Below are 23,642 nucleotides of genomic sequence, written 5' to 3' on the forward strand. Positions count from 1 at the left end.
TGACATTGAATGGTAAAAGTGAGTGGAAATGCTATTTCAAAAGGCGGCCATCCAAATTAAAGAGTAAAGACAGTGCATTGGAAGAAGTCGTGGCTAAAAGGAATGAAAGAAGAAATGATGAATGCTGACTGTGACGTTTTTGTTCAAAAGCAGCAAGGTGCTGTGCAATACATACTGATTTGGGAGACAGAAAACCAAAATTCTATTTGTCTTTGCCATCAAGTAAGCAAGTTACTTTACTTATGTGATCTTTATTGTTCATCTGCAAAATGTGGATATCATATTAATGTTTTATTCAAGGTCTCAGATATTCTGTGAGACTCTTTGAAAAAAGGTCTAAAAGTCTATAAGCAGCTAATGTGTAGCAGGCGCAAGTTAAAGATGAGTAGGTGTAAATGAGAGGGGACTTAAAAGTTTGTGGAACAATATAATTAAATGATAAAAACTGTTAACTCTGCTTTTCAACATAACTACATCAAGTTCAAGACCCTTTTGTAAGCAGTGATACCAGTCATTTTAGACCATCCCTGAAGAACTGAGGGCCCTGGCAGTTTAACCGTATCAGTGCTGTCTTTTTTACAATAACTGAAGAAAAATGGGCCCACTCTAAAATTTAAGGTTAGGAAATGAGGAATTCGGAAGGAGCCAAATCAGGACTGAAAGGTGGATGCCTAATGATTTCCCATTGAAACTTTGCAAAAGTGCCCTTGTTTGATGAGAGGAATGAGCAGGAGTATTGTTGTGTTTTAAGGACTCTCTGGTGAAGCTTTCTCAGACATTTTTCCGCTAAAGCTTTAGGTTGCCTTCTCAAAACACTCATAATAAGCAGTTGTTACTGTTCTTTATCCCTTCCAAACAACTGTTGCCGTGACCTTTGCTCTTGTCTGGTCCTCTTTTGCTTTGAGCGGATCACTTCCACTTATTGGTAGCTAGTGCTTTGATTGTGATTTGTCTTCTGGATCATACTGGTAAAGCCATGTGCAGTTCTTTGAAGAAATGCTTCAGAATCTTGATCCCACTTGTTTAAACTTTCCATTGAAAGCTCTGTTTTTGTCTGCAGATGATCTGGGCACACATTGAGTGGAAAGTTTATTCAGCTTTATTTTTCATACAGAATTAAGTAAGCTGAACCAAGTGTGATGTCTGTGATGTTGGCTGTTTCTGTTGTTAATTGTCAGTCCTCTTCAGTTAGGGCACTAACAGGATTAATTTTTTCCTTGTCAATTGATGGGGATGGTCTGCTGCTGCTTCTGTGAGGGCTTCATCTTCAGAATCACCTCATCTCTTCTTAAAATGAGTTATCTATTTGAAATTGTTGGTTTCCATTGGGTATTGTCCCCATAAACTTTTCGTAAAGCATCAGTGATTTCATTATTCTTCCAAGTTTCACTATAAATTTGGTATTTGTTCTTGCTCCAATTTTAGCAGAATTCATGTTGATCTGATACGGGCTTTTCCCAAATCTTACCCTTTGTGGTGCCTTAAACAAGATTCTGTTGAAACATGTTATCACAAGTTAGCACAAGTTTATTTTGGTGCAGAGTTTTTTTTCTTGAAATTCTTGCATAGTTTTTCCATGATATACATTTTTTTATGAACTTTTTGAAGACTCCTTGTAGGAGTAACAGAGGTACTTAGGGGTTTCATTTTGTAAAAACCCTTTCATATCAATACAAGATACGTGGCCATATAAGAAACAAGCTTGGAGATTTCCCAATGAAATTCTGTAGCTATTGCTACAGTGTTTATGATTGCCCAAGTAGAAAACCTAATGAGTAGTCAGAAATATGGTGGTACTGAAGAAAAAGAGGAGTGATATTGCTGTTACTTTTAGTATAAGAATTTAGCAGATTTGCTTCACGTCTGTTAAAAGTTTCCAGCCTGAAGAGCCTTTGACACCAAAGATTAAGCAGTCAAGGAGTTCATTCTAATTTTAATATCAGTCTGTTAATCTTACCTGTTTATTCATTTTCAGAAAGATATTCAAAGCCTGAGCTCAAAAATCCTTTTGATGTATCTTGGGGTCTTTGTATAATGGATCCTAGATCATGTTTTCTTATACATAATAAAAATGAAACTGTCCTGCACAGGGTAAGCTTTAAATTAAACTTCCTTTCCTCTCCTTTTCAGATTGTTAAAGGAAATGGGCTGGCAGGAAGACAGTGAAAATGATGAAACATGTGCTCCCTTAACTGAGGATGAAATGAGAGAATTCCAAGTTATTAGTGAACAGGTGAGAAAACCTGAATCACACAACTTCACTTTTAAATTGCCCTTATTTAGAACAATATAATTATATGCAAGCATGGAATGGGGGAGATTTTAAAAGTTTTATTTAGGAATTTATCACGATAGGTCAGAATTGCTTTTAAAACAAACAAAAAAAGAGAGAGGGAGACAGGCTTTTGCTGTGTTGTCCAGCTGGCCTCTAGAACTCCTGGGTTCCAAGTGGTCCTCCAACCTTCGCCTCTGGAATAACTGGGACTACAGGCAGGAACCACTGCACCTGGTTGAATTGACTTTGTAGAAATCTGCAATAGTGGCTTCTTTAAACTATTGGGTGTGCAATAGTTAGGAATTAGTGTAAGTGATGTCTATGATTAGTCATTTTCTGGACCTTTTTTGTTTTTTTTTTTGACTTTTTTGGGGGAGGAGCAAGAGTGATAAGTAGAGAGTGTTAGTAGATTCATAAGTAACTTCACCTTTTATCCTTTTCTTGCACAAGAGTATTTCATATTCTAAAACATCTTGCTTAATGTCTCCCTAGTTACCTTTCTGAAAGAGTATTAGGGAATTTTTGTTAGAGCATCGGAAAGTTGAGATGCTTTTTTCAAATCCATTATTTGTTTATTTAAAGAGTTGGGGTCTCACTCTGTCATCCAGACTGGAGTGCAGTGGCCACTTACAATTCACTGCATCCCCAAATCTCTGGGCTCAAGCAATAGTCTTGTCTCAGCTTCCTGAGCAGCTGGGACTACTGGCTTGTGCCACTACACTGGGCTTATTTTCTGTCTTTACATTGTTTCTAATTTGGGCCAACTATCTTTTTTCTTCTTTGATGATCTTTTGACCCAATTCTTATTTATTACCAACTAACCTTTTAGTTATGATTTCTCATTTTCAGAAATAGACAACTATATTTTTTCTAGTATCTTCATCTCTGGTTAAGCAAGCGATTTGTAACTTTATATACCTCATTCTACTTTACAAACTATGAACAAAGCAGACTGTGGGGGAGTGTATTAATTTAGGTTAGAATAATAAAAATAACAGATATAGGTTAATAGTTTCTGATTATATTCTGGGAAGTCCCTGAAGGTATTTATCACAGTTGTCACTTGAGGCAGTAAAAATGTGGAAAAGTTTAGTACCTTAATCAATGTGACAATTATTACTCATATCTACTTTGTCCGGATCCAGGATTTTTTCAGACATATTACTTGTGGAGTTTTGGGGATAAGATACAATTTTATTATATTCATGCTTATATTTATTACAGTAGGTTTGTAACTCTTGAGGGATAATTTATTTATTTTGCCTTTAACATTTTAGTTACAGAAGAATGGTCTGAGAAAAAATGGTATTTTGAAAAACGGCCTGATCTGTGACTTCAAGTTTGGACCTTGGAAGAACAGCACTTTCAAACCCACAACTGAGAATGATGACACAGAGACAAGTAGCAGTGACACATCAGATGATGACGATGTGTGAAGGATTTCCTAACAGCTTTAGAAATCTTAGTGTGATACATCTCTCATACAGTTTGGGGTGAATTGTAAAAATGAAGAACTATAATTTATGTAGTGAAATACCCCATTTAGAAGAGGATTTTTTGGGGGACTTCAATACGAAGAAAACCAAGAATGTTTTGTTGGGCTGTGTTGAACATTATTTCTTTGTAAATGAATGTTGTAGGAATGAAGACTTGGGTTGGTCCAACATTGACTTTCTTCATCACTGCAACATTTCTCTGACTAGCAATGTGACGATGTAACAAATGAGATTTTCTCATTTAATAATAAAAAATTGTGTAATGTTTTGCAAAGCTTCTGTCTTAAAATGTCCAGGTCTTAAGAAAAAAGGCAGCTTACACTGTTTTGCTTGCAGAGTCATATCTTTTTCGTACAATGGAAATCCTTAAGTCCACTTTGTGCGGTCCCCCTCTCCTCCCCCCAAAAAACAAACAAAAAAACCAAAAAGGAAAATGTAGCATGTTGGCTAAAACTGGAGCAAAGTGCACTAAAACAATTTCCTGAACTCAGCTGTTGTACTATTCACCTTTTAAAACATAAATTGCTCTTTAGCCATTTGTAGTGCAGTAAATGTTACAGGAAAAGACTTGCCACATTTTCTTCCAAATTTTAAGAGGTGATTTTCAAAAGCTTTATTGGGGTATGTTGTCAGACCAGGGTTTTCAGAGTTGATGGAAGAGAGTCTTGTGGGAAAACTTATTTTGATAAATTATTACACACGCAGAAAAACTGATCACACTGACTGGATCTGTCCACAACATGGAAAATAAACTGGATTTTCAGAATATTGTTGTTTTCTGTAGTGTTCAAGGTATTGTTTCTAAACATAAACATACTCTAAACATGCTTTATTCACTTGTTAAAGTCATACTTTTAAAAGTAATACCTTACTAAAGATGATGATTACTTTCCGAGGTGAGAAAAGGAAAGCTAAGCCTTTTCATTATCAAATACACAAGCTTATTAAATGAATGACTGTTAACTACTTTATTTTCATTTGCACATTAACTTTGGAATTGTTTCTGTTTTGCTGCTGACTGAAAGTATTTTGGCTCTGTGTATATTTGTATTTTGATTTTTCTGGTTTTGTTTACCCCCATTTCCTTTTAGCTCCCCCTCATGTTTAAATATATTCTAACTGTAAAGAGCATAATCTTAGAGCAAAAATATTTGGGGTTTTATGTCAGATCTATTCCTAAGTGTTTGTTGTTTTTTAAAACGGTATTTTCTCAGATGGCTGCAGTATTTTGCTATTTCTACATAAATACCCTACCCGGACTCCCTAGCTTTCACCGGAAACTGTATTTTTTTTGTTCCCACTGAGACTGGTGGTGATGGGGAAATTAAAAACAACACACTAGCACACTCCCACAAAACTTGAGGAAGTTAGAATGGTAATAAAATATTAAATAGACCTTATACTTAAAATGAGGTTTTACTATATGATTTGTCACAATTCAATCTAATCAGCTAAAGTTAAATGTAGTTAGAATTAGCCACAGGAGAATGTAAAGCATGCTTTGACAAAGCTATCGGTATCACATATTGATGTCTTTGAGACTCTTAGATTGTACTATTTGCTTAATAGATTAATGAAATCTGTCAGATGCAACCTGTATTTTCAAAAACAAGCTAGAAGGAACTTGAGGAACGTGGTTTACATTTGAGATCTACCTTACTGTGTTTTCTACTTTCAAAAAAGATTCTGTAATTTTGGTTTTTTGGCATCTGTCTTATACTCAGACAATTTTTTCTGCCTTAATTCCCATTTACCAGCAGTTAACTCATGTTTATTGTGCTTTAATGCATTGTGATATGGAATGTGTTTAGTAATTTACTCTTTATAAAAATGGTAAAGTACAGTGGTATGGTTATTGTATGCATTAAGTTAATGACATTAATAAGCTTGGTTATGAGGGGTTGGAGCCATACACATAATTTAAGAGAACAGTTATAAAGTTTAACATAGTTTTAGCTTGCTGTCTAAATAACAGGCAGCTGGTAAACAGCTTGGACCATATTGTTGTAAAGACAGCCTACAAACACAGACACTAGTTACAGATCTAAGGTGGAATTGCTGAACTCAGAACTAGGCTATGGAAGTCTGAAAAGCAAATTTGGCCATTTCAAACTCATTTTTTCTGCAGCTTTTTTATATTTTTTTTAACACTTTATTGAGGTATAAATTGACTTGAACACACAGGTAAAGCATACAGTTTACAGTGTCTTGACCTACAACTAAGTGAACATAATCTATTCCCCCGAATTTCTTGGTTCCTTTTAAGTCCCTGTCACTACTAATTCTCTACCCCCCCCCCTTATTTTATTTTGTTATAAAATGTAATTCATGAGCAAAATTCTTAAGGTGGTGATTTAAAATAGCATTTCAAAAACTATTTGCTTGATTTTGGTATAAGGATAAATAGTGTGTTAATCTAAAAACCAGATTGACAATAAAATCAGATTCATATAGACAAAATTCAGTATGTTAAAGGATCTGGTTCCCCCCAAAATACTTTGTCCTTTTTTGCTAGTGTTTATGTATACTGTTAAAATGTGGTTATATAAACCTTTTAGGAATCTGTTAACTTGTTCTAACACCCCATCCGTCATCATCCCTAATCTGATATTAGATTCTACATACATGCTCCATAATCATGCAAACTAAGTTGAATCTAGGTGATGAGGGTAGGCTGGGTGCGGTAGCTCCTACCTGTAATCCCAGGACTTTGGGAGGCCAAGGCCAGTGGATCACCTGAGGTCAGGAGACCAGCCTGGCCAACGTGGTGAAACCCTGTCTGTACTTAAAAAAAAAAAAAAAAAAAAAAAAAGTACAAACATAAGCCAGGTGTGGTGGCGTACACATGTAATCCCAGCTACTCTCAGGATACTGAGGCAGGAGAATCGCTTGAACCCAGGAGTCGGAGGTTGCAGTAAGTTGAGATCGTGCCACTGTGCTCCAGCCTGGGCAACAGAGTGAGACTACGTCTCAAAAAAAAATAAAATAAAAGGAATAGATAACTAGGGTAGAAAGGAAAAAAGGATACACACTTGTGAAATAATTCTATAAAGTGAGATTTTTGTTTTGGCTTACACAATAAGGGATGTGTTACTAGAGCTTTTAAATGATTATCACTAAGAGTTGGATATTTTAACTTTCAGATATGTTTCCCGAGGTTATAAAAGTGATTTGGCTGTTAGGGGAATGACAGGACATTTCAAGCAATAGAAAAATCGCTGAAAGCCTCCAGATGCTGCAGAGATGCTTCAGATGCTGGTGTTTGTTTTTTATTTCCTTTCTTTAGGCAGGGCTGAATGCTTGAACTTAATATTTAACTGGGGGGCCGGGCATGGTGGCTCACGCCTGTAATCCCAGCACTTTGGGAGGCTGAGGCGGGAGGATCACCTAAGGTCAGGAGTTGAAGACCACCCTGACCAACATGGTGAAACCCCATCTGACCCACTCTGTACTAAAAATACAAAAATTAGCTAGGTGTGGTGGTGTATGCCTCTGATCCCAGCTACTCGGGAGGCTGAGACAGGAGAATTGCTTGAACCTGGGAGGCAGAGGCCGTGAGCCAAGATTGTATCACTGCACTCCAGCCTGGGCGACAGAGCGAGAGTCTTGTCTCTCAAAAAAATATATATGTATATGTGTATACATATGCACACATATATACATATTTATACATATATACATTTTATATATATATATATAATTATGGGACACGTGGACCTGAAAAACTTGTAGTTCAGGACTTGAGAATGTCTTGTAATTATCTAGTTTAAGAGGTTTTGTAATTGTGAATTTTTGTTCACTTGTACAGTTAACTTACTTTAAATTCATTCTGCCTACCCTTCTGGAATATTTGTTTTGTAGAACTATGGCACAATGATTGGAGGTACAGTGTATTACATCATTAGGTCTGGTTGAAGGATACTGCTGAAGCATGTTCAATGCAGCAGTGTCCTAACTGGCAATATATAAGAGCATGTGTAGTGGTGGGGCCCAAACTTACCTACACCATTGGTATCATTGGGGAGCTTCCCAAATGTGTCAACCATCCCCCGCCCCCACCAACACCCCAGATTGTGGTTTAATTGGACTGGGGCATGGCCTGGGCTTTAGAATATTTTAAAAATCCTGCCCCCCAAAACCCTTTTTCTTTTTTTTGGGAGATGGAGCCTTACTCTGTCACCCAGGCTGGAGTATAAGTGGTGTGATCTTGGCTCACTGCAACCTCTGCCTCCTGGGTTCCAGTGATTCTCATGCCTCAGCCTCCCAAGTAGCTGGGGTTACAGGTGCACACCACCATGCCCAGCTAAATTTCATATTTTTAGAGATGGAGTTTCGCCACGTTGGACAGGTTGGTCTCGAACTCCTGACCTCAAGTGATCCGCCCGCCTAGGCCTCCCCTAGTGCTAGGACTTACAGGCATGAGACACCGCGCCCAGCAACCAGTTATAATGTATTAACATACAGTATGGTGGAAGTAGTCACACCTGGGTTTGAAACTACACTTTGCCCCTTTTCAGTTGTGCCTTTTTAAATTTTATTTTTATTTTTTAAAGACACGGGTTTGCTCTGTCACCCAGGCTAGAGTGCAGTGGCGCGATCTCTGCTCACTGCAACCTCTGCTTCGTAGGTTCAAGCGATTCTCATGCTTCAGCCTTTCAAGTAGCTGGGATTATAGGAGCCACCACCACGCCCAGGTAAGTTTTGTATTTTTAGTAGAGATGGGGTTTCGCCATGTTGGCCTGGTTGGTTTCAAACTTGGCCTCACATGATCCGCCGTCCTTGGCCTCTCAAAGTGCTGGGATTAGTCATGAGCTGCCATGCACAGCTTTAGCTGTGACTTTAATCCAGGTAGGCAACCTCATAGGTATTGGATAGTGTTATCGTGAGGATGAAAACAATAATGAAAACCACCTGGTGTAAATCCTGGTTCACAGTAGGTGTTCCATAAATTTAGCTGTTAATTCACTACTAGTGATAATTCAAGTGGACCTTTCCCAGTAGCAGGCAGTACCTATTTTAAAAAAATTAACTATTGTTAAATAGGCAGGTACTATTCTAAGTGGTTGTAAATAGTGTGAAACATCTGAGTTCTCACAGCAAATTACAACTGTTTTATCTCTGCTTTATTTGGTGTTATGTTCAGTCATGACCTAAGCTTGATTTTTTTCAGCCGTTATATCTGAAATGTAATCATTGAACTTTAATGGTAAGTCATAGTCCTGTGAACTACTTGCAAGAACGGGTTTCCATGCTTTCAAATCTTTCAAAATAGAATTGCCTTTGTTAGTCATACCACTTTATGCTTTTTGTGGAAATAAGGTAGGTAAGCACATAATTAAGCAAGAGTTTAACTTGATACTTGCACTCCATTTCTCTCAAGGTTTTCCCTCATTTTCTGGAATGCTAAAGGTGAACGATAATGGACTGGAGAATTTTGACAACAGTATATAACTGTTTCCTCTCACTTTTTAATTTTATTAAAGAGATGGGGTCTTGCTATGTTGCCCAGGCTGGTCTCAGACTCTCCTGGGCTCAAGCGATCCTCCTGTCTCAGCATCCCTCCTGTCTCAGCATCCCAAAATGCTGGGATTACAGGCGTGAGCCACCGTATCTGGCAAGAATATATAACTCTTTTGCCTTACTTCGGTTACTTAACCTTTTTAAAATTGGGCACTTGATATCCTAAAACTAGTTGTCTGGTAGACATTGATATCTTGAGAAAATGAAATTGTATGTTTGTGTCAGCTTTTGTGTAAGAGGTTTATAATTATGTATGTAATTTTTTCTTAGATGCCAGGATGTACCTTTCCTAAGTAGGGAATATAATTTTGTTGTAGTCTTAATGCAATCTGAATTTTTTTTTTTTTTTTTTTTTTTTGAGATAGTTTTACTCTGTTGCTCAGGCTGGAGCACACTGGCATGAATGTGGCTCACTGCAACCTCCACCTCCCGGGTTCAAGCGATTCTTATTCCTCAGCCTCCTGAGTAGCTGGGATTACAGGCATCTGCCACCACACCTGGCTAACTTTTGTATTTTTAATAGAGATGAGGGTATTGCCATGTTGGCCAGGCTGGTCTCGAACTCCTGGCCTCAAGTGATCCGTCCACCTCAGCCTCCCAAAGTGCTAAGATTACAGACGTGAGCCACCGCGCTTGACCCTAATGTGGTTTTCTTTAATGGCTGGAGAGACGCAGAAACTAGCAGAAGGGAAAACAATGAAATGTCAGTTAATCTGGATACTGTAATAAGCAGGTACAGTTGCGTTATGAGAAGTTGGTGAGGTGAAGAGATACTTATTTTCCCCCTCAAATCTGGACTTAATGTCCTGACATTGTTTAGCTTTTAAAAGCTATTTGGTTTATTGAATATTAGAGTGAGTCATTTTACAGAATGAGAAGAACCTGGCTACTGAGAAGTGAGTCTAGGAAATTCTGTATCCCCAGATAGAGACATAGAGGCTCATGCCATCTATTAAGACATCTGCAAATTTCTTTTTTGAAGATTATTTTCTAAATTGAGTGTTGGCAAACTTTTTCTGTAAAGCGCTATAGGGTAAATATTTTAGACCATGTGATTTTTGTTCCAGTTACTCAACTAATAGTACCAGTGCAGCCACAGACAGTAAACAGCTAGGTGTGTCTTTTCCAATAAAACCAGCTGGGTAGGGACAGTAGTTTGCTGGTCCTCGTTATAAATATTAAAAACTAGGCCTTTGGAAACTTAAGGAAAGTGAAAGTTGGGTTGTCATATTTGATCTTTACACCATTACCTGTGTGATTTTTTCAGTCTTGCAAAATGCTTCCCCCTGTCCTGCCCCGTTCTGGGGCAATATTTGAAAGCCTAACCTTTTTTTTTCTTTTAACACAGACATTCTGAATATACAGAGCTTAACTTTTAAGACAATTATTTCCCGCTTGTAAAACATGATTGTAATGTGTCCACACAGGATAAAATATAGTATGTCCTAAATCACAAGGAAAGAAGTGCAAATTTATCAGTGCAATATAGAGACTTTTACAAAGAGTGGGAAAACTTGTGAAACATGGAGATAATTTTCAAAGGACAGACCTGCTTCCCTTTCTCCTCCAAAAGTGAGGTAATTTCTTCTGTCACTCTGCCAGCATTCTCTGCTTTGAGTATCTTTGAGTATGAAGATAAAAACTCTTTTTTCCTTGATTGGATTGTGCCAACAATAATAAGGACCGTTTATTTTAACAGAAGACCCTTGCCTTCCTTTGGTGGAAATTATAGCTTATTTTTCTCCAAAGTGGAGACATTGTTGGCGAAGAGTATTTCATCACTTTGTTATGAACATGAATTGAGAACTAGAGGCATCACTTTACCAGCAACAGGAAATCATAAAATAGGATAAGAGCTTTGAAACAAGAGGCCAAGGTTTGGTATTGAAGTTGCTGTGATAAGGCATCAGGTTGCCATAATTTTGGGGTTTGTACTAAAGTTGAGTAGATGCTGGTGAGACATAATAGCTCAGCAGAAAGCTATAGGTGATGAAGTTAGTATCTTATCAGTAACACATGCTTCAGACTAACAACTAGGCACAGAGGGCAATACTCAAATTCTTTCTAGGGTGGAGATGAGGGAAAGATTTCTGTGATGGGGCAAAGATGTGAAGTCAGTGTACTGGACCTGAAATCTAGGAATTAGGAAACACTGTCCTCAGCCAGTGAAACCACCCCAGAGGTACCACATGATATCTAAATCCATAGAAAAGAATAAAGAACGAGTTGCTGCAGGAAGCACTGAGAACCCTCCTAGACCTAGCTAGAGGCAGGGCTAAAGGAAGTTCAAATAGCCCAGTCTATCTAACCTCCACAAGAAGGGACCTGATCCATGATGATGAGTAAGTAGAGAAGGACTTCACTAGTTACATTAAAATGTGATCAATGATTTCTTTGGTAGTAAATATTTCTTGTAACTGCAACTTTCCAGATTAAAACGATATTCTGCTTTCTCTTTAGATTGTATAATTCTTTCTCCTTTTACCAAATTAAAGCAATAAAGTCAGTAAATAGGGGCCTGCTAAGCTAGGCCTTGTACTGAGGGTACAAAGAATAAAGATAACCCTTGTGCTGAAATTGATCACAACCTTGTAGGACAGACTACTGCAAATGAGTTTTTCAGTATGTGCTGTGTGCAGAGCACAGAGCATAGTAGGAGAGCTCAGGGAAAGCTTTCCAGAGGATGTCATCGTTTGGTTTTAACAATTGATTAACAATAGGCACACTATAGCCTGTTGGGTTCAGGAAACCTTTCGGAGTTCAGTATAGGTGTAAGGGGAGGAAAGGGAAATGAGTCTGGTGACACAGCAGGAGCCAGGTCATGAATGACCCTCTACCATTTTGACCAAATTTTGATTTTATCCTGCAAGCAGTGGGGAGCCATCAAAGATGTTAAAACTGGAATACCAGACTTAATGTTTCTTCTGTTTAAAGACCCTTAAGTAACACTAAGATCCATACATATGATTGCTTAAAACTGCAGGGTAAAGGAGGAGGGAAAACTTGTAAATACTTCATTCAGGTGTCACTTTAAGTGAGGAGTCATCTAGAGGAGGACATGTTAGTAATGAAAGAGGCAAACTTCCTGGCATGTTGGGATGGGGGAAAGGTTGACCAAGGATCTGACCTGAATTAGAGAAATGGTCTAAGGCAGTCCCTCAATAATAGTCTATCACATAATTTTAGATCTCACAAATAAAGATGAGTTTCTAATAAGTAATTTCTACTCTTTTAATAAGCCTATTCTCTATTCCCTGTCCAAAGTAATTTTTACTGAAAATTAATTGAGTAATTACTATAAACAAAATGTAGTGCTAGTGGTGGAAGAGACCCAAAAATGTAAAAAATGTGGTCCTACCTCAAGAAACGTTCTCTATTTTATCTACATCTGTTTCCATATATAACTAAATCCAGGGAAGACAAGCCTTGGATTTTTCTGTATAGCTAGGCACATTCTCAGTACCTGAAAATTTGTGTCCAGAAAAACAGAATACTTCTTTTTGAATAGGTGCTTTTGGCATTTCTAAAAATGTAATCAATTTATATGTTTAATGTAGTTTTCTGTGGTTTGTTTCACAACGGGAGAAAATTAATTTTACAATTTGCTAAGCTATGTCCTCTAAGGCCAAGAACTGCTACTATTAAAGATATTTAAGATATAACAAAAGAAAAAAATAATAAACTAAAAACCCAAAAAACAAACAAGATGCTTAAAATATGTTTTGACTTCAGAAGACACATCAGAAGAATAATTCCAAAAATGCTGTAAGCAATGGCAGCATTACCAGAACAATTCCTACATTGACTGAATGCCTTCTGTGTGCCTGGTACTATGATGGGTGTTATTAAATAAGTGCAGAGTCACCAAAGTGACTACTATGAAGGTAGTCATCCAATAGTCATTTGGATGATCCAGTTTTTGTGTGTGAAAAAATAAAAATCACATTTGTTTATTATGACATGACATTAGTGAGAAATAAACACTCTAACACTGAGGCTGGGTGCAGCAGCTCATGCCTGTAATCCCAGGAATTTGGGAGGCTGAGGTGGGTGGATCACCTGAGGTCAGGAGTTTGAGACCAGCCTGGCCAATAGAGTGAAACCCTGCCTCTACTAAAAATACAAAAATTAGCTGGGCGTGGTGGCAGGTGCCTGTAGTCCCACCTACTTGGGAGGCTGAGGCAGGAGAATCGCTTGAACCTGGGAGGCGGAGGTTGCAGTGAGCCGAGATTGTGCCACTGCATTCCAGCCTGGGCGACAGAGTGAGACTCCAAAAAAAAAAAAAAAAAAAAAAAAGTAACACTGGTTGTTAGCCTTGGGATTTAGCTATTTGGTGTACAAGTGTTCTGCTGAAATTGCAGTTGCTAACTTTGACAAATTTTCAAGCCGTTCTTTTTGACTTGGAGTTAGTTATGAAGAGAGGTTAGATTCTCCTAGCGTATTTCTCAATGCAGGCTGGGTTGCATTTACTTCACAGATGTTTGTCTTGCTGAACCTGATTAGCATAGGCATCCTTGGGTCTCAAAAGGTCCAGTGACCAATTGACTCCAGGATTCTGAGCCAGGCCTCTGGCCAGGCTCTTCTGAGCAAAAGACAAATGTGTATGCAGGGATCCCCAGAGATAAAGCAAGTAGACAGTAGGTAGGAAAGCTGTCTTCCAGTATTTGAAGGGCTGTTAGGAAAAGAGGAACTAACTAGGTTGTTTTTGTGTGGCTTGGGTTAAGTTACCTGGCTTGTATGTGCCTCAATTTCCTTAGGTATAAAATGGTATACTATTTTTGAGCTATGCCATTAAATTGTTTGAAAGAATTTTTTATAAAAGGAGTGAAACCATGAATGAGACATTGGCACATAGTCAATGTTCAGCAATAGTAGCTTCTTATTTATTTATTTATGTTTTATTTTTTTGAGACTGAGTCTCGCTGTGTCGCCCAAGCTGGAGTGCAGTGGTGCGATCTTGGCTCGCTGCAACCTCCGCCTCCTGGGTTCAAGCGATTCTCCTGTCTCGCCTACCTGAGTAGCTGGGACTACAGGTGCCTGCCACCACACCCGGCTGATTTTTTTTAGTTTTAGTAGAGACGGGGTATCACCATGTTAGCCAGGATGGTCTCGATCTACTGACCTCATGATCCGCCCACCTCGGCCTCCCAAAGTGCTGGGATTACAGGCGTGAGCCACTGCGCCCAGCAATAGTAGCTCTTTAAAATTCTGTATGGCTCCATGGAAAGAAATCTAGCAAGGTGTGTTTCTAAATAAATGTATGTTGCATGGATGAACACTATTTTTGTGTTTACCTAGAAGTTTTAAACATATTCTCCAGTGATCTTTGCACCAACTGCTGGGGGGTGGTTGAAAGAATTATTCTTCTCTATTTTCATAAACTGAAACTCAAGGAAGTTAGTAATTTGCTCAAAGTTACCTTGCAGGTGTGAGTGCACTGGAACTTGAATGAGGTCTAATTTCTCAATTCAGTGTTTGTCTTAGTCCATTCAGTCTGCTATAACAAAAATTCTGTAACGTCTGTGTCTTATAAACAACAGAACTTTATTTCTCACAGTTCTGGAGGCTGGGAAGTCTAATATCAAGATGCCAGCAGATTTAGCATCTGAAGAAGACTCACTTGCTAGACTCCAAAGTCTCCTTTATTAAAAAGGCACTAATCCCTCTCAAAGTGATTAGTCACCTAATCACCTCTCAAAGGCTCTGCTTCCAAATATAGCAATGTTCTATAGCAATGTTCTTTCCACTGTATCAAATCGAGAAGTTCTGACTTGGAGGTTGTTATAGGGAGAAGTTACATTCTCTGCATATCTCTCAAAGCAGGGTGGGTTGCATTGAAGAGGAATGCAATGAGGGCTGATCCAAGCATGTTGAAAGGATGCAGATTCTACTTCACTGAGGGAAAAATAATCTTCCTACCAGAATTCTTAAAAAAAAAAATGATTTTCTTAAAAGGGAATGAGTAGTGATGGGGTTTGAGCAGGAGATGTGTGACCAATCTTCCTAGATATGGTGGAGGATCTTGCACTTGGGAAAATTTTGACCAAGATGACTGTAATGGCCTTTTAAATTTTGGTTTTATAGTTTTAAGTACATGAAATTTGTTGACTCATACTTTTTTTTTTTTTTTTTTTTTTTTTTTTTGAGACAGGGTCTTGCTCTGTCACCCAGACTGGAGTGCAGTGGCATGATCTCAGCTCACTGCAACCTCCACCTCCTGGGTTCAAGCAATCCTTGTGCCTCAGCCTCCTGAGTAGCTGGGATTACAGGTGTGTGCCACCACACCCAGCTAATTTTTATGTGTTTTTAGTAGGGATGAGGTCTCACCACATTGGCCAGGCTGGTCTCCAACTCCTGGCCCCAGGTGATCCGCCTGCCTTGGCCTCCCAAAGTGCTGGGATTATAGGTGTGAGAGACTGTGCCTGGTTATGTTGACTCATACTTTTAAGATTGTCATAAAATGTCACAAGTCACGTAAACTACTTCTCCCTTAGATGTTCTAGTGTAATTTATTTGCTTCATGCTTTCTAAATAGCAAAATATGAGTAATATGACCTGCAATATTTAGCTTTAGGTGTATGTCCCATTGTATCACACAGAATATGAAAAAGATGTTCTCAAGGTTTGAAACTTAATAAAATTAATAATTTTTACTGTTTTATACAGAACATCTGTAAGTGAAGCTGGCATTTTTTCCCCTTTACTATTAAATACCTGGTCACTAAGAAATACAATGACTACTAATATTCTTTGGTACCATCATGAATATTCTTGATTCATGTTAAGACACCAGCAGTTTTATCATTTCTTGTGCACATCAGTGCAAATGTTTGACACAATTGTTTCAGTAAAACACCGTGTAATTCAAAAAAGGTTATTTAGTGCTTTGACTATTTAAGCATCACTTATGTATGTTGGCAAGTATTCACATAAAAGAAGATATTCTTTGATAATTGGTTGGTGCTGACATCACATGAATACAAGTAAAACAGCAAGTTCAGCCACATATGTAGATTTGCCCATTTGTAAAGCAAGTACAATTCTGCAGATGAGCTATTGAGTCTTCATGTTTGCAACTAAATTTTTAATTTGACAAGTTATCTAAAATTGACCATCACAATAACTTTCCTCACACTTTTTTTTATTTATAGTTTTGCCCAGTTTATTTGAAGTAAATTCCCTTTTTCCATGAGTTAGAAAACACTTTGGTGTCAATTTCATTCTTTGAACATTTTTAGATATTGATGGCGCAGCTATTGATTGAGAAAACAAGTCTTCTTCTTTTTTTGACATAGAGTTTCGGTCCTGTTGCCCAGGCTGGAGTGCAATGGTGTGATCTCAGCTTACCGCGAACTCCGCCTCCTGAGTTCAAGCAATTCTCCTGCCTTAGCCTCCCGAGTAGCTGGGATTACAGGCCTGCACCACCATGCCTGGACAATTTTGTATTTTCTGTAGAGATGGGGTTTCTCCATGTTGGTCAGGGTGGTCTTGAACTCCCAACCTCAGGTGATCCACCCACCTCGGCCTCCCAAAGTGCTGGGATTACAGGCGTGAGCCACTGTGTCCAGCCTCTTCTTCTAATCTTTATTTTTAGCTAACTTATCTTCTTAACTATAATAAAAATAAAAATCTATTTTTGCTAATTAACTTTTTATTTATTTTTTTTTGAGATGGAGTCTTGTTCTGTCACCCAGGCTGGAGTGCAGTGGCACAATCTTGGCTCACTGCAACCTCCACCTTCCAGGTTCAAGCGATTCTTCTGCCTCAGCCTCCCGAGTAGCTGGAACTACAGGTACATGCCACCATGCCCAGCTAAGTTTTGTATTTTTAACAGAGATGGGTTTCATCATGTGGGCCAGGCTGGTCCTGAACTCCTGACCTCAAGTGATCCACCTGCCTTGGCCTCTCAAAGTGCTGGGACTACAGGTATAAGCCACTGCACCTGGCTGCTAATTTTAGTATAAAATATTAAACTGAAATATTTTAGGTAAAAATTAAAAATTTAGAAAAGTTCTAAAGAATTTTAAAATTTTGCAAAATAAGACATCAAAGTATATTAAATAGTGTATTTCTACAGAAACTCAGAAAAATTTCTGAGTTTCAAAATAACAATTTGTTGGACAAAAAGGTTATAGAGATCATAGTGATATTACTAAAGATAGTTTGTAAGAGCCCTATGGAAGTACAGAAAGCAAACTGAGTTAATCTCTGAAAGTGCACAAATTTATATGCTAAACTTACTCTCTTGGAGATTTCTTTAAAAACACAATTTAGAAGCATACATTCCATTAGTCAGCTGTATTAGTCTGTTCTCAGGCTGCTGTGAAGAAATACCAAAGACTGGGTAATTTATAAACAAAAGAGGTTGAATTGACTCAGTTCCGCATGGCTGGGGAAGCCTCAGGAAACTTACAATCATGGCAGAAGGCACCTTTTCACAGGGCGGCAACAGAATCAGTGCCTAGCAAAGGGGGAAGCCCCTTATAAAATCATCAGATCTCATGAGAACTCACTCACTATCACAAGAACAGCATGGCGGGAAACTGCCCCCATGATTCAATTACCTCCCACCAGATCCCTTCCATGACACGTGGGGATTACAAGATTACAATTCAAGATGAGATTTGGGTGGGGACACAAAGTCAAACCATATCATCAGCATAGCAACGACATTGTCACATGTCATATAGCCTTTGGAAAATACCACTCTACATGCATTAAAAAAATGAAAGCAAAAACATTTTACTATTATAATGAATTTTTTTTTTTTTGACCTTAACCCCAAGAGGATCTGAGAGACTCCTAGGAGTCTGGGCCCTACTTAGAGAACCACTGTCAATGACGTTGGATGTGCTTATACCTGACGACAATAAGTAACCCAAACCATGACATTCTCCTCTGTAGCACTAAGCCACCCCCTTCACATGTTGAGCTCACTGACCAAGGCCAGTGATCATGTTTCATTTATCTCTGTGTCCTTATTACAGATCCTTGTCCATGAAGCATATAACAGTGGCTGGGTGCAATGTCTCATGCCTTTAATCCCAGCTTTTTGGGAAGCTGAGGCAGGAGGATTACTTGAGGTCAGGAGTTCATGACCAGTCTGGGCAACATAGCGAGACCTTGTTTCTACAAAACCAAAAAACTTATAACTGCTTTAAAAAGGTTCATTGAAAGAATTTGAACTTTTCATGTCAGCAGAAAATATGGAAAAAATATTTTTAATGCTTTGGTGCCCTCAGGTGGCATTATATTGCAAAGCAACTTAGAAAAAACTGCATGTGTTAGTTAAAAATCTTGAGCCCAGTTTGGATTTTGGTTGCCATTCTGTATTAAAAACCCTTTTCTTCTGATTCAAATTATCTTGCACATGTCAAACAAATTATTTGGATTAATTCCATCTCCATCTCCTATTTTATTTTGATACAGGTTGAAATTGTTCTATTCATTATATAATTTTTCACTAGATTCATTGAGCTGACCAATCAATCATAGTCTTTCATTTCTTTCACATTGCCATAAAATGTTGAGTGCTTCTCATTATTAGTTAGTTTTTAGATAAGAGAAATGAGTTATATACCTGGCAGGGTTCTCGAGCTAGCTCCAGCCTTTAACTCAAGTCTTTACATACTTTACTTCCTTATGGATCTGCATTTCTTTTGAGAGCAGATACTTATTTCGTATTAGGAATGTCAAGCATATTTTTATATTTTCTATTTTCATTTAGTTTTACTTTTTCTTGTAATGCCTCTTCCAAAATACATGAATTTTTTTTTCTTACTTTGTGAATTTGTAGGTGCATGTACTTGTAATTAAAAGAGTGAGGGTGGCCATATTCAAAGGGAACTCTGAGATATATGAAAAATGTGGGTGCTCTTCCAAATTATGATTAGGAATTTGGCAAATTGGATGACATACTGCAGATGTATTGAGTTCCTTTTACTCTCCAAACTGTTAAAAGTCTTTCAGGCCGGGCATGGTGGCTCACGTCTGTAATTCCAGCACTTTGGGAAGCTGAGAAAGGCAGACCACTTGAAGTCAGGAGTTTAAGACCAGCCTGGCCATCATGGTGAAACCCTGTTTCTACTAAAAATACAAAAATTAGCTGGGCATGGTGGTGGGCACCTGTAATACCAGGTACTTGGGAAGCTGAGGCAGGAGAATCATTTGAACCTGGTAGGTGAAGGTTGCAGTGAGTCAAGATTGTCACACTGCAGTTCAGCCTAGGTGACAGAGTAAGACTGTCTCAAAAAAAAAAAAAAAAAAAGTCTTTCAGATCAATCAATGGCCACTATATTGGAATGAACCATGAGTGAGACACTTGCTTTAGGGATGTTTGATTCAGGTTCAAGGATATGTGAAGAACCTGGATATATATGTGTTTGTATATATATGTGTGTATATACACACATATATATGTATTTTAGAGGTTCATCAAACTGAAGGTTGGGAGGACTAAAATTCTGTAACCAAGGAAAAGTCCGGGGTAGAGACATCCACCAAGGAAGTACATTTACAATATGGCCACCTTCCATTATTTAAACGTTTATTCATTTGCTCAACCAATAGTTACAGACTCTAATACGTAATTTCAACTGTTGTGTATCTGGGAATATTTTTGTATTTGGAAATACAGATATTAAAAAAGGAGGCCTATCCTTCACGAAGCTCTTCCTCTAGTAAGGAGACAGCGAAGTTAACTAGGCAGCATCATGAGCGCTATGACAAGCATAAAAGCAAGTTAATAGAAGAATCTGATTCAAGCTGGTACAGTGGCATGCACTTGTCATCCCAGCTACGTAGGAGGCTGAGAGGATTGCTTGAGTTACAGGCTACAGTAAGCTATTGTGTCTGGAATTGGTTCCTTCCAGTGGGTTCTTGGTCTCGCTGACTTCAAGTATGAAGCTGCGGACTCTCATGCTGAGTGTTACAGTTCTTAAAGATGGTGTGTCTGGAGTTCGTTCCTTCAGATATTCAGATGTGTCTGGAGTTTCTTCTTTCCGGTGGGTTCATGGCCTTGCTGACTTCAGGAGTGAAGCCACAGACTTTTCGCAGTGAGTATTACAGTCCTTAAAGGAGGCGCATCCAGAATTGTTTGTTCCCCGGGTCTCGCTGACTTCAGCCCGGAAGCCTCAGACCTTCATAGTGAGTGTTACAGTTCGTAAAGCTAGTGCAGACCCAAAGACTAAGCAGCAATAAAATTTATTGTGAAGAGCAAAAGAACAAAACTCCCACAGCAGGAAGGAGACCCGATTGAGTTGTCGCTGGTTGCTGTGGTGGCCAGCTTTTATTCCCTTATTTGGCCCCACCCACATCCTGCTGATTGGTTCGTTTTACAGAGTGCTGATTGGTCCATTTTACAGAGTGTTTACAGAGTGCTGATTGGTCCGTTTTTACAGCGTGCTGATTGGTGTGTTTACAAACCTTTAGCTAGACACAGAGTGCTGATTGGTGTGTTTTTACAGAGTGCTGGTTGGTATGTTTACAAACGTTTAGCTAGACACAGAGCCCTGATTGGTGCATTTACAATCCTTTAGTTAGACAGAAAACTCCAAGTCCCCACCTGACCCAGAAGCCCAGCTGGCTTCACCTCTCACTATGATTGCACCGCTGCACTCCAACCTGGGTAATAGAGTGAGACCCTGTCTTAAAAACAAAAAAGGAAAGGAAAGGAAAATAATCCGATCTTTGTTTTGAAGAACAATTAGGTGTTAGCTGTATGGTGGAAAAAAAGGTGTTTCAATAGAGGGGCTAGTGTGTGAACGACATTGGAGGAGTGCATGTGGAGGAGTAGATGAAGGCTAGAAAGGCTGGTTGCGTTGGCTCACACCTGTAATCCTAACACTTTGGGAGGCCAAGGTGAGAGAATCACTTGAGGCCAGCAGTTCAAGACTAGCCTGGCCAACATGGCGAAATCATGTCTCTACTGAAAATGCAATTATTAGCTAGGCATGGTGGCACAGGCCTGTAGCCCCAGCTACTCAGGAGGCTGAGGCATAAGAATTGAACCCTGGGAGCAGAGGTTACAGTGAGCTGAGATTGCACCCCTGCACTCTAGCCTGGGTGACAGAGCGAAACTCTGTCTCAAAAAACAAAACAAAACAAAAAATATAGAATAAAAAAAAGGCTAGAAAGGCAGGTAGAAATCTTGAGACTCTAACTAAACATCTGGAATGCTTTCCTGGAGGCCAAGGAAATACTGCAGGTTACACTTTGGCCACAGTATAAAGAAAAGATTGGGCCGGGCACAGTGGCTAACACATGTATTTCTAGCACTTTGGGAGGTCAAAGTGGGGGGACTGCTTGAGGCCAAGAGTTCAAGACCAACCTGGCCAACATAGCAAGACCCCATCTCTATTATTTTTAAAAATTAAAAAATTAAAAAAGGAAAAGATTGGAAGGGGTAAACTAAGAAATATGGAGGCAGTTAAAATGTTGCAATGCTACTAGAAAGGAATGAAAAAGAAGTAAGGTCATTGTAGTGGGAGTAAATTGAGATGTTAAGGAGACAGATCAATAGGGTTTGGTTGGTAAGGGAGTGAAGATGATAAGGATGCCTGCGCCGTACTTGGCTTATATGGTTGTGCCATCCATTATGATGAGAAATTCAAAAAGAAGAGTGTATTTTTGAGGGGCAGGGGAAAAGAGTTCAGCTTTGAATGTTGAATTTAAGACATTCAAATTGCAGTTTGTCATACAGTTTGAGAAGTCACAAGTGGTGTACTGGAGGGAGACCACCCAGCAAAATCAGGCAGGGAGTTAGCCCTGGAAGAAATGAATGGCATTGGCTGAGTTTCCTCTTTTCATGGCCTTTAAGTCAAGCCTTAATCAGGAACAGCTAAAACTCCAACAGAAAACCTGCAATCTTTTTGGCTTAAAGAAGCACAGAACAGACCTTGAGGCAACCACAGTTGCTGGAACTTTACTGGAAGACTTCTAGAAATAAGAAACCTACAGATGAGGAGGTTCATTTTCAATGTCCTTTCTTGATATCCATGGGAGATTGGTTCCAGGACCCCCACGGATACCAAGATCCAAAGATGCTCAAGTAACTAATGTAAAATGGCGTAGGATTTGCATATAACATATATAATCCTCCCATATACTTTATATCACCTCTGGATTACTTGTAATACTTAATACAATATAAATGCTATGTAAATAGTTATATTTTTAACTTATATTATTTTTAATTGTTTCTTCATTGGTTTTTAAATAATATTTTTGATCCATGGTTGGCTGAGTTAGCAGATGCAGAACCCAAGGATATAGAGGGCCAACTGTATAAACTCTGCCAACATCCATTGGGAAGACTTAGGTTTGAGCCTTAGTAGATGACCTGGGGCAAGGTACTTCACCCTTTAGTTTCCTCATTTTTAAAATGCAAAAATAATATTTTTCAGAGTAGTTATGAGCAGTAAAAACAAGTACTTGTAAGATATTTAACACAGTCTTGCCACATAGCTGACTCTCAATAAATGACTGCTGTATTAATCAGTACCCCGCTAGTGGCAAGTGACAGGAACTGAACTCCAGCTTGCTTAAGTGGCAAAGGAAGTTGATCAATGGCAAGGTAGAACAGGAGGCAGAGTCAGGGTCTCAGTGTCATCAGGTCTCTCTCTCACCCAGTCACACCTTGCCTTATCTCCTGAAGTTTATCTTTCACTTCTGTGGATGGCCTCCTCCTTTGGGAATGGGTGTGGGTACAAGTGTGGGTGTGGGTGTGGAGATGCCTGATCCAGGATTACACCCTCAATGATAGGCAGAAGAAAAGCCCCCAAATAAGCTAATTTCTTAATCTCAGAAACCTGTAAATATGTTTCCTTCATAGCAAAAGGGAATTAAGACTGCAGATGAAATTAAAATGGTTAACCAACTGATTTTAAAATAGAGAATTTATCCTGGATTAGCTAGGTTGGCTAAATGTTATCACTAGGGTCCTTAGAAGCAGAAGAGGGAGGCAGGAGAGAGTCAGAGGGAAGTATGACCACAGAAGGCCAGAGTGATATGATGTGAGGACTCGACTGCTGTGGCTCGCTTTGAAGATGGAGAAAGGGGCCATGAGCCAAGGAATGGGGGAAACCTCTAGAATCTGGAAAAAGCAAGGAAACCAATTTTCCTCTAGAGCCTCCGGAAGGAATGCAGCCCTGCCACTAATTTTAGCCTAGTGAGACCCATGTCGGACTTTTGATCTACACAACTATGAGACAATACATACGTATTGTTTAAGCCTCTAAGTTGTGGTAGTTTGTTAAAGCAACTATATAAAACGAATATGCCATCCCAGTTTTGTTGGGGTGATATGTGTTTTGTGGAGCCTAAAATGTATGCATTTTGGGGGTCTCTCTTTA

At 38.9% G+C, this 23,642-nt stretch overlaps 1 protein-coding gene across 24 annotated transcripts in view; it reads left to right on the forward strand.

Annotated features, from left to right (window-relative positions):
* GPBP1 (GC-rich promoter binding protein 1) overlaps nucleotides 1-4,537 on the forward strand; it is an 86,939-nt gene extending 82,402 nt beyond the window's left edge. For all 24 annotated transcript variants that reach the window (XR_012413676.1, XR_012413675.1, XR_012413672.1 and 21 more), the window contains 2 exons: nucleotides 2,131-2,233; nucleotides 3,553-4,537. Coding sequence is in view for 19 of the 24 variants with exons in the window: in XM_005556938.5 (XP_005556995.1) it covers nucleotides 2,131-2,233; nucleotides 3,553-3,711 (262 nt within the window). In the remaining 5 variants the exon portion in view is untranslated. The remainder of the gene's footprint in view (nucleotides 1-2,130; nucleotides 2,234-3,552) is intronic.
* Nucleotides 4,538-23,642: the final 19,105 nt, after the last annotated feature.

Source organism: Macaca fascicularis, chromosome 6 (genome assembly GCF_037993035.2).
Source record: "Macaca fascicularis isolate 582-1 chromosome 6, T2T-MFA8v1.1".
Taxonomy (NCBI): domain Eukaryota; kingdom Metazoa; phylum Chordata; class Mammalia; order Primates; family Cercopithecidae; genus Macaca; species Macaca fascicularis.